At 43.3% G+C, this 18129-nt stretch overlaps 1 protein-coding gene across 4 annotated transcripts in view; it reads right to left on the reverse strand.

The window, feature by feature from the left end:
- The window catches only part of LOC110500116 (USP6 N-terminal-like protein), a 64929-nt gene that overhangs the window by 11940 nt on the left and 34860 nt on the right, over nucleotides 1-18129 (reverse strand). For 3 of the 4 annotated variants that reach the window (XM_036957402.2, XM_036957399.2, XM_036957400.2), the window contains 4 exons: nucleotides 10323-10396; nucleotides 7298-7380; nucleotides 5486-5525; nucleotides 4982-5062 (listed from right to left, as the gene is read on the reverse strand). In XM_036957402.2, the coding sequence (XP_036813297.2) occupies nucleotides 4982-5062; nucleotides 5486-5525; nucleotides 7298-7380; nucleotides 10323-10396 (278 nt within the window). Of the gene's footprint in view, nucleotides 1-4981; nucleotides 5063-5485; nucleotides 5526-7297; nucleotides 7381-10322; nucleotides 10397-17439 lie in introns of all 4 variants that reach the window. The other variant, XM_036957401.2, reaches the window with a different exon arrangement.

Raw genomic sequence — 18129 nt, forward strand, 5'->3', positions numbered from 1 at the left:
GAGATTTGTCTTCCAACAAGACAATGATCCAAAACATAAAGCAAAATCTACAATGGAATGGTTCAAAAATAAACATATCCAGGTGGTAGAATGGCCAAGTCAAAGTCCAGACCTGAATCCAATCGAGAATCTGTGGAAAGAACTGAAAAGCGCTGTTCACAAATGCTCTCCATCCAACCTCACTGAGCTCGAGCTGTTTTGCAAGGAGGAATGGGAAAAAATGTCAGTCTCTCGATGTGCAAAACTGATAGAGACATACCCCAAGCGACTTACAGCTGTAATCGCAGCAAAAGGTGGCGCTACAAAGTATTAACTTAAGGGGACTGAATAATTTTGCACGCCCAATTTTTCAGTTTTTGATTTGTTAAAAAAGTTTGAAATATCCAATAAATGTCGTTCCACTTCATGATTGTGTCCCACTTGTTGTTGATTCTTCACAAAAAAAAACAGTTTTATATCTTTATGTTTGAAGCCTGAAATGTGGCAAAAGGTCGCAAAGTTCAAGGGGGCCGAATACTTTCGCAAGGCACTGTACGTGTGAAGAACAAGTATGCGCGTGAAGGAGTAGTATGCGTGTGAAGGACTAGTATGCGTGTGAAGGACAAACTATATACAACTATTATTCAAATCAAATCAAATCAAATGTATTTATAAAGCCCTTCTTACATCAGCTGATTCTGGGTGATTGGAAAATAGGCTATAGGTGATGTGTGTATGGACCTCTGGGTAGATGGAGAGGAGATTTAGAAGGGGAGACCTACCCATCTGGCCAATGCTCAGTGTGTGTGTGTGTGTGTGTGTGTGTGTAAACTTTAACATTGTGAAAATTCTGTGCAACATCCAGCACATGTTTACAGTGAACACTGAGGCTGTACCCGCTTTAAGTTAGTTATAACAGTGGCCAACTTGATCATAATGTAGGCCTAATAGAGTGGCCTACCATAAAAAACTATGGAGAAACATTGGCCTACTTGATCATAATGTAGGCCTAATAGAGTGGCCTACCATAAAAGAACTATGGAGAAACATTGGCCTACTTGATCATAATGTAGGCCTAATAGAGTGGCCTACCATAAAATAACTATGGAGAAACATTGGCCTACTTGATCATAATGTAGGCTTAATAGAGTGGCCTACCATAAAAAACTATGGAGAAACATTGGCCTACTTGATCATAATGTAGGCCTAATAGAGTGGCCTACCATAAAAAACTATGGAGAAACATTTTAACATGGAAATAGCTGTTCTATCATTCAGCCTACAGTAGCAGCTTTCAAAGATGTCTAGAAATGTACACATTTTGTGCTCTTGTAGGAAGCAATCACTCCCATATTGCTAACTCCAAATGATCTATAACTGGGCTAATAACTCACTAACTATCAGAGGATATGAACAAAATGTACACACGTGGCTACATGAAGCTCTCGCTTTGATCTCAAAACAAGCGCATTTACTCATGACCGCTCATGCTGTAAACACAGTCCAGTCCAGTAAATGGCACAGATACATATATGGCAACGGTTTATTTGCATATAGGTCTACAGCAGTTCTGATTGTTTATGCGGGTTGGGTAGTGTGTGTCAATGCAATAGAATCCTACTCCAATGCATTCTGCCGACAACAATCTCTTGCATAATTTGCTTTGTTTCGGTATGTTACATTGAAAGTGGTTAATATTGTGTTGATTCGATCACAATTACCACAGTAAAGGGAAACATTGAGTGTTAACAGGGAAAACTAGAACATGGGCCACCAACCTTTTCTGAGTTCAGATCGTTTTTTTAACATGACTTAAACTAAAACACAAGCCTATGCAACATTAACCAATTAAAAACAGTACTGTAGAAATATAGGCCCAATACATTATCAACGCATATTGGCTTTGCTTGAATTGCCCTGCCAATAAATTGTTGTTCAGGTAAGTTTTTTGAATCATATTTTGAAATTTGAGGTGGGCTATATGATCACACTGGTAATAGATCTGTTGTTGTATTTCTTGTGAGGCACAGCTGAGCATTTAAATCATTTGCTTTCTTTTTATTGTACTGGGCAGATGATGCCTGCATTTGATGGTCAGTCTCAGCGGAGGGAGAGCAGCAGACTAAGGGTCTCGCCTCAACAACCCTCTGCTCTCCCTTTCCGACACTGACTCTGACCAAAAAGGGTGGGGAAACTGGAGTCGCACCACATTATTTCTGCCACATGCACACATTCATGTTGTTACTCCTATGAACAGAGAAAGTGAAATATTCCTGGATATTATAAAGACCCAAGCCGCTAACAATAATAACAATGCAAGCCTATAGATACACTTTCCTACTCATTCATTACTGCTGCAGTGCTTGTTGTAGCGCTGGGTGGAAATAGGAAGAACGTGTGTTTAATGTCTTATAAAAGTGTTGAATACAAAGTGTTGACAGTTCTGAGTAAGAACTTAAACATGAACTCACTCATAAAAACAGCAGCTCTTTGCTGTATTCGTTGAGTCTCCCTGTAGTCATGGTTCACAGTATCAACTTTGCTGTATTCGTTGAGTCTCCCTGTAGTCATGGTTCACAGTATCAACTTTGCTGTATTCGTTGAGTCTCCCTGTAGTCATGGTTCACAGTATCAACTTTGCTGTATTCGTTGAGTCTCCCTGTAGTCATGGTTCACAGTATCAACTTTGCTGTATTCGTTGAGTCTCCCTGTAGTCATGGTTCACAGTATCAACTTTGCTGTATTCGTTGAGTCTCCCTGTAGTCATGGTTCACAGTATCAACTTTGCTGTATTCGTTGAGTCTCCCTGTAGTCATGGTTCACAGTATCAACTTTGCTGTATTCGTTGAGTCTCCCTGTAGTCATGGTTCACAGTATCAACTTTGCTGTATTCGTTGAGTCTCCCTGTAGTCATGGTTCACAGTATCAACTTTGCTGTATTCGTTGAGTCTCCCTGTAGTCATGGTTCACAGTATCAACTTTGCTGTAGCTTTTTTTTATGCCTGCTATGTTACTGCAGACACGGTAATTTGAGCAAACCGATTGGCCAGCAGTAGGCATATAGTGCACTTGATTTGCTCTCTGGGCCCGCCAGACACATGAATTGGTTCAAAATGGCAACAGTTCACCTACCCGGCGCGCAAGGCAGCTGAATCAGGTGCACCTACCGCCAAACAGCCCGAGACCAACAAAACAAAATAGGATGACAAGGCTTTATCGTTGTTGTTTTTTTTTATAGAAATGTTTGGCGATCGACTAGGAATGCCTTGGAGATCAACCAGTTGGTGAACACTGCTCTACAAAGTTGAGTGAAGATCAATCTCATGCTTCTCTCGGTGGGCTGATAATTCTGCACGGTAGTCCCGGGGAGCTGTGCACATCTTAGAGGAAACATTGACTGCAACCGAGGCCAGACGATTTTTACTCTGCGGTCCTGTTCTGTAAGCTTGTGTGACCTACCACTTCGCGGCTCAGCCGTTGTTGCTTCTAGACGTTTCCACTTCACAAAAACAGCACTTACAGTGGACCGGGGCAGCTCTAGCAGGGCAGAAATGTAATGAACTGACTTGTTGGAAAGGTGGTATTCTATGGTGGTGCCACGTTGAAAGTCACTGACCTCTTCAGTCAGGCCATTCTACTGCCAATGTTTGTCTATGGAGATTGCATGGCTGTGCGCTCGATTTTATACAGCTGTCAAGCAACGGTGGCTGAAATAGTCTAATTTTAAGCGGTTACCACATACTTTTGTAGCGTGTCATATACACACACACACATATATTATATACACACATATATATTATATACACACACACAAACACAATCTTAATTATTCAGCAGGCAGAACACAGAGGTGGGAGAAGAGAGAGAAACATTGATTTGAAAGGAGATCATCGGATGGCCAGTGATGGTGATAATTAAAGGTTAACGAATCAGTTTAGGTTGTATGCTCATAATGCATGTTAGTCTATGTGTGTATGAGAGTGAGTGTGTGTAGTATGTGTGTTATGTGTGAGCGTGGAGGTGTGTGTTTGTACTGTGTGTGTGTGTGTACAGTGTATGTGTGTGCCAGATAGACCCACTTGGGGCTTGACGTCGACAGCGACAGCCCAGTAATTAGGGCTCTGATGAAGTCAATGAGTGCACCTGTTCCACTAATCACCATTGGTGTGTGTGCGCAATTGTGCATGTGGTTTCCTTTTGGTGTGTGTGTGTGTGTGTGTGTGTGTGTGTGTGTGTGTGTGAGATCTAAATGGCTCTTCAGTGTAGAGGTCTCTCCTACTCGCTGCACTCCGCAGTCCTCTATTTGTACCATAAATTCATTGTCACATCAACACCTGTGCCAGGACACAGGCTCTGCCCTACAGCAGATTTTTAGTAGATCTAAAGATTACACTTGCCTTACAGATGCTAGGAACCTGCCTTACAGATGCTAGAACCTGCCTTACAGATGCTAGAACCTTATGACTGCATTAGTATGCTATTGTTCTCAGCAGCACAGGAAACAAAAAGAGCCATCAACCGTAACTCGTTTAACCAGCCGAGAGAAACGAGCGGAGCACTGACTGACAGAGGGGGGAAACAACAAGTCCTTGGTTGTTGCTTGTCACGCAATCCTTGAAACCGGAGAAAGAGAGAACAAGGCTAAAACATTCCCCTAGCCAAGGTTAAAGACAATCTCCAATTCCCGCTGAGATCACCTCAGAGTACAACTGAAGGACGTCAGGACTGAATGCCCGAGGGCCCAACACCTATCATAAAGAAGACTCCAAACTCAGGCACTAACAAAGACAGCTATTACAGAGACTAGACCCCTATAAATGCTCTTCAGGGAGACTCACTAATATTTGTTCACCAAAGAGAAGGGAGAGATGTGAGCGAGGCACGAGGAGAAGGGTGTGGAATGTAATATTTGACAACAGGAATGTGGGAATGAGATATTTTAAGAGACTGCAAGAAGGGGGAGAGATGGTGAGGGAGGAAGAGAGAGAGAGAGAGATCGTACCTTCTCACTGTTCTTATACTTGTCCCAGCTCTTCATCATCTTCAGCCATTTTGAGGTCCTTTCTACCTCTAAGTGTTTTTGCTGAGGGGACACAGGAAGTGGCATGTTAACACTTCCTCATTACCAAAACTCTGGAGGAACTGTATATGCAGACAAATATGCAGTATCATACATTTTGCTTCATAAAATAAATAACATTTTATGATGCCAGGATGAGGCAAAGGTTACAGTGACATTAGAATGCAATCTAAACATCAGCTCAGAACATTATGTAACTCATTGAAAGCGACAGTAGAAGAATACAAAATGTTAGGATTCTGATAAAGGAAAGAACTAATCAATTCTCAGCAACCAGAGTTCTATTCATAGCAGTAACGGTAATCGTTATGTGTGTGAAAGACGCCGTGTTCTTTCTCATCGGTGAAGGTCATTTTACAGCGGCATAGACACGTGGGACGGGAGAGATGTAGTTGGCCCTGAGGATCTGAAACATGGTCGTCTCACCTTCTCTTCCACCGAGTCGTAGGACGGAAGTTCATTCTCACTGGAGAGGAGAAAACAAACAAGCGTTAGTATCACACAGCTTTGGTTGATTTGTTTCAGACACATTCTTGCTCTGAAAATATGCAAGGTATCAATCATTGTTTGACCATGAGCTTAGCTAAGGTTTCGCTGGTCTGGGCCTTTAAGAACATTACACATTTGGTAGACGGGTGGAATGTTAGTAGGCTGTCTCTCTGTCCGACTCAACTCACTCATACGCGGTGAAGATGGACAAGACGGAGCCCCAAGATGATATGTCTCAACGTGAATACGGGCCACTCAAAGATTCTTTCCAGAGGAAGTGGAGTCATTAAATAAATAAATGATGCTACTGCCAGAGCTCGTTTCACCTTCCCTAACACTCATCAAAGGGAGGGAACATTACACGTCAGCAGCCCAGCAAACAGGAAATAACACATTAAAACATTCCTCCATTCTGGCTACTGTCCTGTCCCAGTTTCAATGCCTCTATGGCTATCCATCAGATACCCTATGAAACTAACAGTTCAGAGCAACACAGCTCTCTCTGTGCCACTCAGCCCACTGGCTTAGAGGGGGGGCCTGTTCCAATACTCTCAAAATGCATCCTTCCTTCTTTTAGTAATATTAACTAATCTGTCCATGACTGGGCAAGTGAACGTAAGGTTTCCTCTCCATTGCTTTAAACAATCCAACATTGGTCAGACCTATGATCAGGTCAGATCTGGGATGACTTCATGGAAGGAAGGGAACAGAGCCCGTGTCCCATCCCCCACTTCCTGTGTCTCTTTCCCGGGACTGCCCTGACCCCTGAACCTGACCTTTAACTCATACAGGAAGCACAGAGAGTTTGCAGTCAGTTTGTCGGTGTCTGCCTGTAAATGGGGCATTCCCTTCTTTTCTCCCTCATTGTTGTCATCACACCTAGTCAGTATGACCTAGAAAGGGCTCTCCTTCATAGGCTATTTCATGGAGCCTGAGGCCTCATGTCTACTGTCTTAACCATGGGCCCCTTCTCTCCAAGACCATAACCTTCAGCCAAGTCCCCATCTGCTCTCTTTCCATCCCTCTCTCTCCCAGACCATAGCCTTCACTCAGGGCCTCAACCTCTCCATCCTTCCCTCTCTCCAGACTGGAACCTTCTCCCCATCTGCTCTCTTTCCATCCCTCTCTCTCCCAGACCATAGCCTTCACTCAGGGCCTCAACCTCTCCATCCTTCCCTCTCTCTAGACTGGAACCTTCTCCCCATCTGCTCTCTTTCCATCCCTCTCTCTCCCAGACCATAGCCTTCACTCAGGGCCTCAACCTCTCCATCCTTCCCTCTCTCCAGACTGGAACCTTCTCCCCATCTCTCTCCAGACCGTGACTGTCCCTGGGCCCCGGCACGTCATCCCTCTCTCCCCTTTACTCTCGGCCTGAGCTCCCACACTGATGCCCTGTGATTGTGGCTAACCCTGCAGCTTCCTGCCTAGACCAGCCCACATGTGCCAGCCTATATATAACTGTTATAACTGCCTAAGAACAGTGTTGTTTAAGAGCCATCTAACCCCACTGCTGGCCATGCCAACGCCACAACACACCAGGCTATAGAGAGTCACTTTCTCCAACTTCAAGACAATGGTACTGTTTTAAACTAGTGTTCTTTGAAGCTTACTGAAGTGAAATATCAGAACACAAATAAGGGGGAAGATTGTGGTGTGCATGTGACTGACTCACATTTCAAATAGTTTATATGCCTTGTGCAATGAATTGATCACTTAAGGGTGTGTGTGTGTGTGTGTGCGCGCGCTTACTGTACGAAGCCGAAGCGGTCAATAACTTTGTACAGGTGGAAGCTTGCATCCTCCCAGGGTTCCACAGTGGCGCCCTCTTTTCCCTGCAACCAAAGAGCCTCATGGGTAAAGCAATGAATAACAAGTAGTTTGAAATGTATTTGTGCTATTAAAAAAAAACATCCTTGGGAACATCTTTTTTTTTTAAATTTTTTTTTATTACTTGCCGCACAAATGAGAATGAATACAAATGAGATTCATTACTTGCCTATATAGATGCCTATATAGAACTGGATGGCTACACACGTTGTAAACATTGACACTATTACAATAGAGATAGAAACATCCGTGTTATTCTATACCGAACAGAAATATAAACGCAACATGTAAAGTGTTGGTCCCATGTTTCATGAGCTGAAATAAATGACCCCATACATTTTCCATATGCACAAAAAGCTTATTTCTCTCAAATTTTGTGCACAAATGTGTTTACATCCCTGTTAGTGAGCATTTCTCCTTTGCAAAAGATAATCCATCCACCTGACAGGTGTGGCATATCAAGAAGTTGACTAAACAGCATTAACATTACACAGGTTCAACTTGTGCTGGGGGCAATAAAAGGCCACTAAAAATGTACAGTTTTATCACACAACAAAATGCCACAGATTTCTCAAGTTGTGCAATGGGCATGCTGACTGCAAGAATGTCCACCAGAGCAGTTGCCAGAGAATTGAATGTATATTTTTCTACCATAAGCCGCCTCTACAGTAATTTGAGAATTTGGCAGGACGTCCATCCGGACTCACAACCACAGACCATGTTTATGGCATTGTGTGGACGAGCGGTTTGCTGATGCCATCACCTAATGTCGGCCCCATGTCGCAAGGATTTGTACATAATTCCTGGAGGCTGAAATTGTCCCAGTTCTTCCATGGCATTCATACTCTGACATGTCACCCATTGAGCATGTTTAGGATGCTCTGGATCGACGTGTACGACAGCGTGTTCCAGTTCTCCCCAATATCCAGAAACTTCTCACAGCAATTGAAGAGAAGTGGGACAACATTCCACAGGCCACAATCAACAGCCTGATCTATGCGAAGGAGCTGTTTTGCACTGCATGAGGCAAATGTTGGTCACACCAGATACTGACTGGTTTTCTGATCCTCGCCCTTACTCTTAATTTTAATGGGATCTGTGACCAATAGATGCATATATGCATTCCCAGTCATGTGAAATCCATAGATTAGGGCCTAATTTACTTCAATAGACTGATTTCCTTATTTGAACTGTAACTCAGTAAAATCTTTGAAATTGTTGCATGTTGTGTTTATATTTTTGTTTAGTATATTTACCCTCAGACAGTCTGGAGCAGGGATGGGCAACTCCAGTCCTCCCCACTCCCCTACAGAGTGAGTGTGTGTGTGTGTGTGTGTGTGTACATGCTATGCTTGGCTGTGCTAGAGTGCCTAGCCCTGCAGCTAACAGGTGTGAAATGAAGAGCTAGGCAGACGCACCCTGAGTCACAGCCTGACTCAAGGCAGAGGAGAGGCTGTTGAATTCAGACAATAGAAAGAAAGTTAACATTGAAAATGAGAAAATGGGAGTGGAGAATGCATGACAGCAAAGGGGAAAATAATGAGAAAATGAAAATAAATTGTGAAGACGGAGGGGGAGACGGAAGGATTGTATAGAGAAACAAATACAAGGGAAAGAAAGAGAGGAAAGGTGAAAGAGAGGGGCGGCAGGGAGCCTAGTGGTTAGAGAGTTGTGCCAGTAACAGAAAGGTTGCTGGATCGAACCCCTGAGCTGACAAGGTAAAAATCTGTCATTCTGCCCCCAAACAAGGCAGTTAACCCACTGTTCCCCGGTAGGCCGTCATTGTAAATAAGAACTTGTTCTTAACTGACTTGCCTAGTTAAATAAAAAGGTTCAATTAAAAAAAAAATTAAAAAGAGGGCAAAAGAGGTGATGAAGTGAGGGAAGAAGAGAACAAAAAGAGCGAGCTAAACAATGTCCAGCATTGGCTGAGGTCTGCAAGGCTAGTCTGAAGACCAGCTGGATGTCTAAATACATCTCTCCCTCCAGTTCTCCTTCCCTCTCTTTACTGGAAATCCTGTCCTAACTTAACCCAGCTCCCTCGCGCAGGGGAAAATGAATATAAATACACCAAAAAGACATCTGGGATGGATAGATTGTTCTTACATCCGACATCAGGCCGAACACGCACAGAGCCTGGAAGAGATGTCAGTGGAGACACAGACTGTGTCTAAAGCCCGTGTCATGTGGTATCTGCGTATAGACACAGGGGCGCACAAGACAGCTGTGTAAAATCAATGTCATGGCAGAATTGGACCATGATTCTGCTCCGTGTTTGACTTTCCATGTTTCTGGTGTCTATGATTGACTCTGTCACAGTTGGAGTGTGTATAGAAGGTTTCTTCCAGTATTCTCCTGTCAAAGGAAACCGGAGGGATAGGCCATACTCCATCACCCTTGAATGAAACTCCATTGATAGAAAACGTTGAGGTCTGTAGTGAGAGCATGAACTCCATCTTTGTCTTGATAAACCCCCCCCCCCCCGACACTGTCATTATGAAACAGAATTGGGTTTGATTGGACTCGTTCCGCCTCGCCAACGAGAGAAAATGGACTCCTCTTGTGATCAGGGTCAAACATCAAAACATAATTAAACTCACTCGTCCACTCCATCCCTCCCTCACTGCTCCTCTCTTAATGAGCGGGCTTGATTATCCTGCCCACTGGACTAAATTATAAAGGCTAATTTATAAACCAGTCCCAGCGGCTGGCTATAGTGATGATGCCACGGGCAATGGAAAGAGGTGCCACAAACACACACAATGGTGTGGATGGATGGATGGACACTTTTCACCCTCAGACTGACAAATGACAAGAAAGCAAAGCACACATCTCTGGAAACCTGCTAGAAATATTGTTATCCCAGCGTCTGTCTGGTAGTGACAGACAAACATTCAATGCTGCAGGGGATATACTGTCCTTCATTAGCGGGGTTAGGGGTTCTTACCTTGTCATATTTGGAGACGATCTCAGCCCTCTCCTGCTCAAGCCTCAGCACAGCATCCTGCTCTGTACCAGACGCTGCCAGAGAAAACAGAGGGGGGAGGAGAGAGAAAAGGTCGAAGGAAGAAAAAGGACAAGAGTTCAAAATGTCAACATGTCAACCTTTGTATCGTGGTCCCAGTAGGCTCAGTGAAGACCAATACAGACTGTTCACTACTATCAAACACTAAGTGGTTCAGTTATCTGGCCCCACAATGAGCCAGGAGTCAAAGGTTAAAGCCTGGCCTACTGTAGCCCACACTGGTGGAACCAGCAGGACTCACCAGGGGTGGGGTGTATCATACACAACTAAGAGGCTGTGTGTGTGTGTGTGTGCGTGTGTGTGTGTGTGTGTGTGTGAGCCGTTGAGTTGAGCCACTGAGCTCAAAATGGAGACCAGTGTCAGAGGGACGTCACTGTGTCAGAAGCGGTGCGTGCGCAAGTCAGCTATTATGCCCCAGACGGACGATTAACGAGAAACTGTCACGCGTGACCAGGATGCTGAGCGCGCCGAACACACACCTCCTCCATTTACAACCATTGGTTTCCTCATCAGATTATGACTGTATGATCTGACCGGCGAATGTAAAGGTCTGACAAACAGTCACTCCACACACACACACTGCCACTTCCTGATTCAGCAGCCAATGGGAAGCTCAAAATACAGGAAAACACATTAACAAAGCTGGCACAGAATATACGTGTGTGTGTGTGTGTTCTTGGTTTGAAGCACTGTGGTAATAGTGGAAAACTAAAAGGTCTAGGTCAGATTTATTGGAAGTTCACCAACAACGGGTAGTTCTGGCGATGGAATGTGGTCAGCCAGAATAGACTGTGTCTGAGCTTTTCTAATAGCAAAAGGCTAGTACTAAAGCATCCCTCCTGATGTGAAAATATTCTGGTACACTTGGATCTGGTCAAGTCCTGATGGAAAAATAGAATCAATCTTTCCAGGCGACGGACAAATTGGCATTTCATCTGCTTTAATGTACCTGTACTGAGCCACCAGCCAAATACACATAAGAAAAACAAGTTGTGCGTGTGTGTGTGCGCACGTGCCTCAGACACATTGGACTCACGCTGAGATTGAGAATAAACCAAACACTGAGACAGTGTTCTGTAAACCTATTTGTACACAGATTGAGGCAGCTTGCCGACCAAGTTATTGTGAGAATAAATACATAGCTCCACACACAGCACAAAGAAAGAACACAATACTGTCTTCTTAGTGAGAGGCTATTGTAGATACACTCTGTGTGCTACTATGTTTACTGAGCTGGTGTGAGACATGACGTAATTCTCTCCATTCACCAGAATGGCAGAGCAGCAACCACCATACAGCTTTTCAACCCTCTCCAGCAATGAGATGTGCTACTTTGCCTCCACTCAAGAAGTACAAGGTCCCAAGAGAAGGGTGGTTTTAGTTTTAATCATTTTATTTTTTCCTTTCTCTTTTCTTTCACTTTTTCAGTCAGTATTCCGACAGGAAGTATTCCACTTTGATTCTTCCCCACTTCCTCCCTGGGCTCGTCCCGAATTCCAATATGTCCCGAACAAACACCGCTCTTATCGAGCCGGCCGAAATTCTTATGACAGGGTGGTGTTTAACTGTCTGTCACAGTGAAAGGCATGTCACCATGGGCTGACAATGGCAAACAGAGTGGGAGAAGGGACAGCAGGGGACACTGTCTGGAAAAACAAAACAAAAAAAACACTGAATTTTTCCAGGGTTCAGTGGAATGGAATTCTGGGTAAATGGGATTGAGTCTTCCCATAGTAAAACCCAGTGTTGGCAGCAGTAACACACACTGAACCCCCCAGTGGCCATATTAGTATTCAACAGGGGCAGCGCTTAAGCTAAACACAATTAGACTCTTTCATGCTCGGGGAATGGCACAGGCATCCGTGACTCCGTGTTTGTAAGGGGTTGGAGGCTCGTTCAGAATTATTGTGTTTGTTGTGTTGCTTGGACTGCTGCGACTCCTCGTGCCTACAGAACACTCCTGGACAAGCCCCTTCCTTAAGGCTACAGGGCTGCTTGAGGAAAACATACATCCCTGAGTCCCCCCATCCTCCTCCCCCTGTCCACTCCTACTCCTCTTTTTTCCTGGTTAGACACCCTACCTCCCTGAACTTTCACCCCTCCCTCATCCTCCTCTGCCAGTCTCAACCGCTTCCTCTTCACATGGCAGTGCCCTGTGGCGACGGCTGCGTAGAACGGCAGGTCATTTCTCTCTCCCGTTGCGATTAAAATGTCCCCACCGGTCTAGCGCTTTGCCTGAGTGGAAATTACCCAGTTCTCCGCTTTCCCCTTCACTCCTGCTCTCTAATACCCGTCAAACGGCTGTGTCCCTCTCTTTCTCTCCATCCATCCCTCACAGAGGTCATAACAGTGTCAGAATAGAAAGGTGTAATTTTCCCTGCTGAAAACGTATTAATCAGACAGTAGGCTTCTGAAAAACACTGGAAAATGTCACTGAAAGAACAAAGGAGAGAACTGGTCTCACATTGACATGTTGTCAATCTGTATATAACCCATCTGTCCACGACGATTCAAGTGTTGATCAAGTCTATAAAAGAATGAACCAAGGATCATGCTTTCATCCAATCAGACTCAGAGCCTGTCTTCTGGACAACAGCATCATCAAAAACAACAGACTTTATGATCACATCCCTCTAGTTGTTTTTATTTTATATATCTTTATTTAACTAGGCAAGTCAGTTAAGAACAAATTCTTATTTACAATAACAGCCTTGTTCAGGGGCAGAACGACACATTTTTACCTTGTCAGCTCGGGGATTCGATCTTGCAAGTCCAACGCTCTAACCACGAGGCTACCTGCCGCCCAGGCAGTTAACACAACTATGTGTCTTCTTGTGTCGTCTATCTGTAAAGTATCTGTCTGTATTCATCACAACTCCTGTCAAAGAATGAGTCTGGATGACTGTAAACAACCGCATGACAATAGACTATAAATATTATGATTCTCTCTTTTAGGGTCTAGTGGTTTCTAGTCCAGGACTTGTCTTTATAACAAGTAGTGCTATTCTGCTAGTGCTCCTCTCTCCCTCCAAGTTAACACTCGTTCCTGGTTCCTACAGTGGCTTGCGAAAGTTTTTCACCCCCTTTGCATTTGACCTATTTTGCTGCCTTACAACCTGGAATTAAAATATATTTTTGGGGGGTTTGTATAATTTGATTTACACAAGATGCCTACCACTTTGAAGATGCTAAATATTTTTTATGGTGAAACAAACAAGAAGAAATACAAAAAAACTGAAAACTTGAGCGTGCGTAACTATTCACCCCCCCAAAGTCAATACTTTGTAGAGCCACCTTTTTCAGCAATTACAGCTGCAAGCCTCTTGGGGTATATCTCTATAAGCTTGGCATATCTAGCCACTGGGATTTTTGCCCTTTCTTCAAGGCAAAACTGATCCCGCTCCTTCAAGTTGGATGGGTTACGCTGGTGTACAGCAATCTTTAAGTCATACCACAGATTCTCAATTGGATTGAGTTCTGAGCTTTGACTAGGCCATTCCAAGACATTTAAATGTTTCCCCTTAAACCATTAGTGTGTTGCTTTAGCAGTATGCTTATGGTCATTGTCCTGCTGGAAGGTGAACCTTTGAAACAGGTTTCCCTCAAGAATTTCCCTGTATTTAGCACCATTCATCATTCCTTCAATTCTGACCAGTTTCCCAGTCCCTGCTGATGAAAAACATCCCCACCGCATGATGTTGGCCCCACCATGCTTCACTGTGGGGATGGTGTTCTCGGGGTGATGAGAGGTGTTGGGTTTGCGCAAAGACATAGCATTTTCCTTGATGGCCAAAAAGTAGAGGTTGACTGATTATGATTTTTCAATGCCGATACTGATTATTGGAGGACCAAAAAAAGCCGATACCGATTAATCAGACTATTTTTAAATATTTGAAATAATGACAATTTCAACAATACTGAATGAACAATGAACACTTATTTTAACTTAATATAATACATACATTTTATTTATTTAGTCTCAAATAAATAATGAAACAGGCTCAATTTGGTTTAAATAATGTAAAAAAAAAACAAAGTGTTGGAGAAGAAAATAAAAGTGCAATATGTGCCATGTAAAAAAGCTAACGTTTAAGTTACTTGCTCAGACAATATGAAATCTGGTGGTTCAATATTCCCAGTTCTTCAATATTCCCAGTAAGGAAATACTAGATTGCAGTTATTATAGGAATTATGACACATCCGACAATTTCTCTCTATACCATTTGTATTTCATAAAACTTTGACTATTGGATGTTCTAATAGGCACTTTAGTATTGCCAGACTAATCTCAGGAGCTGATAGGCTTGAAGTCATAAACAGCGCTGTGATCAAGCATTGCTAAGAGCTGCTGGCAAACTCAGTAAAGTTTGAATGGATGCTTACGAGCCTGCTGCTGCCTACCACCGCTCAGTCAGACTGCTCTATCAAATATCAAATCATAGACTTAATTATAATATAATAAAGACATAAATACGAGCCTTAGTTCATTAATATGGTAAAATCCGTAAACTATCATTTAGAAAACAAAACGTTTATTCTTTCAGTGAAATACGGAACCGTTACGTTTTTTATCAAATGGGTGGCATCCAAGTCTAATTATTGCTGTTACATTGCACAACCTTCAATGTTGTCATAATTATGTAAAGTTCTGGCAAATTAGTTCGCAACGAGCCAGGTGGCCCAAACTGTTGCATATACACTTACTCTGCGTGCAATGAATGCAAGAGAAGTGACACAATTTCCATAGTTAATATTTCCTGCTAACATACATTTATTTGAACTAAATATGCAGGTTTAAAAATATATACTTCTGTGTATTGATTTTAAGATAGGCATCGGTGTTTATGGTTAGATACATTTGTGCAACGATTGTGCTTTTTAGCGAATGCGCCTTTGTTAAATCACCCGTTTGGCGAAGTAGGCTGTGATTCGATGATAAACTAACAGGTACCGCATTGATTATATGCAACGCAGGACAAGCTAGTTAACCTAGTAATATCATCAACCGTGTGTAGTTAACTAGTGATTATGTGAAGATAGTTTTTTTTATCAGATAAGTTTAATGCTAGCAAGCTAGCAACTTACCTTGGTTCCTTGCTGCACTCGCGTAACAGGTGGTCAGCCTGCCACGCAATTTCCTCGTGGAATGCTATGTAAATCGGCATCCAAAAATGCTGATTACCAATTGTTATGAACACTTGATAAATCGGCCCTAATTAGTCGGTCGACCTCTACCAAAAAGCTAAATTTTAGTCTCACCTGACCAGAGTACCTTCTTCCATACGTTTGGGGAGTCTCCCACATGCCTTTTGGCAAACACCAAATGTGCTTGCTTTTTTTCTTTTCTTTAAGCAATGTCTTTTTTCTGGCCACTCTTGCGTAAAGCCCAGCTCTGTGGAGTGTACAACTTAAAGTGGTCCTATGGACAGATACTCCAATCTCCACTGTGGAGCTTTGCAGCTCCTTCAGGGTTATCTTTGGTCTCTTTGTTGCCTCTCTGATTAATGCCCTCCTTGCCTGGTCAGAGTTTTGGTGGGTGGCCCTCTCTTGGCAGGTTTCTTGTGGTGCCATATTCTTTCAATTTTTAAAAATAATGGATTTAATTTGGTGCTCTGTGGGATGTTCAAAGTTTTGGATATTTTTTTTTATATAACCCAACTCTGATCTGTACTTCTCCACAACTTTGTCCCTGACCTGTTTGGAGAGCTCCTTGGTCTTCATGGTGCCGCTTGCTTGGTGGTGCCCATCGCTTAGTGGTGTTGCAGACTCTGGGGCCTTTCAGAACAGGTGTATATAGACACACTGAGATCATGTGACAGATCATGTGACACCTAAAGTCCACCTGTGTGCAATCTAACTAATTATGGGACTTCTGAAGGTAATTGGTTGCACCAGATCTTATTCAGGGGCTTCATAGCAAAGGGGGTGAATAGATATGCACGCACCACTTTACCATTTTTTTTTACAAATTATTTTTTTCATTTCACTTCACCAATTTGGATTATCTTGTGCATGTCCATTACATGAAATCCATATAAAAATCCATTTAAATTACAGGTTTTTATGCAACACAATAGGAAATACGGCAAGGAGGAACAAATAATTTTGCAAGGCACAGTATCTGCAAAGGTACTGAAGCTGCACAGTTCTAATGGAAAGCCTGGTTGGAGGAGGAGTCATTTCCTGTCCTTTGTTCTTGAACTCACAGAGCCTCACACTTCACTTAATTCATCCGCCTCTCAGCCTGCCTGTGTACAGCCAATCAACACGTCCCAAGGCCAAACCTGGTGACGACCAGGCTGAGAGTGCGGCCTCTAATCACCTTACTGCATTACATACATAGTTATGATTGGGGGGGAAAAAGGGATCTAGAAGGCAATCGCAAAGGGCACCGAGGCCATGTCAATTCATGCCTTGAAATGAATAGAATGTAAAAAGTAAACAAAAATAAATACCTACTGAATAAAGGCAGAAAGTGAAATAAAACATTGGTAAGTTCTAAATGGAGCCTGTGTGTGTGCTGTCATAGACGCGCCATTTTGTATCCAAATATACAAACACACTAGACTGATGTCACCCAATTGTCAGCAAAAAAAACCCCAAAACATTACAACTGTAGGGTAACCACACGCGGCATAACACTGGGCATGCTATTAGCATTGCTTCAAAACTATACTCATTTACACAAACTAGACCTATACCCAACCACATCACACACAGTTGACCTCAACAGTAGTCAATAATGACATCACTCAACATAATGAAGACATGTCTACCCACAGTAGTTTACCCTCAAACTACACTCACAGACATGTTATAAATACCATGTCAACGTTCATGTCTCCAAGTAACTGAATCTCAATTGTAAACTGTGCAACACCATTAGGACTCTATCATTTAAGTTACATTTGAACACAATTCAATCCGACAGAAGCAATAGCTGTTCTTAAACACCAGCAGTTTGTCCTAGTAAGGTGGCAAAAAACCAAAGCAGTATTTTTTGCCTGAAGTCAGTCGCCTCAGTGACATCATGTCTTACCTCTCTTCACGCTCTCTGTTGGATCCTCCAGTCTACGGAGAGATTTAGTCCGCATTAGTGACAGCCCGGGCTAGACAAACACTACTCACAAAAAGCCCTAACCCATCCCAGAACCACCGACATTGCCACGGCAACTACGTCGCACGGCAACAGTCCCCGTACCAATGAGAGGAACCAGAGAGACAGACAAATGGTGGCTTGTGTTGATACACTCCTCTGAGGAGCAGCAGACGGGAGATCAGAGTGGTTGAGTTTGAGGTCCACTGTCACAATGCAGCCGTTTGTTTACTTTACAAAGAGATTAGGGAACAAGAGAGAGAAGGAGAGAGAATAAGAGAGAGAATGAGAAAGCGAGCAAGAGAGAGAGAAAGAGGGACACTGACTTCAGCATCAAGTCACTGCTATCCCCACTCACGACATTCCACACCCAAACACAAACACACAACAGCCCCTATTCAATACATCAGAAGAGAGGGAGGGAGAAGGAGCAAATAAGAGGGAGGGAGGGAAAGAGGGACAGGGAGAGAGAGAGAGATGAGGAAGACAGTGGGTGAGGCCCAGGGAGAGGGAGATCAGAAATCAAGGGAGAGCCAAGAGAGGCAGAGAAGAGTTTAGACAGCGTTTTGATAAAACAGCTTTCATTAAGGAGACTCATGTTCAACTCCTGTGGTGAGTCGTATACCCAGAACG

The sequence above is a fragment of the Oncorhynchus mykiss genome, chromosome 21, assembly GCF_057628025.1.
Source record: "Oncorhynchus mykiss isolate SJ-2025 chromosome 21, ASM5762802v1, whole genome shotgun sequence".
Classification (NCBI taxonomy): Eukaryota; Metazoa; Chordata; class Actinopteri; order Salmoniformes; family Salmonidae; genus Oncorhynchus; species Oncorhynchus mykiss.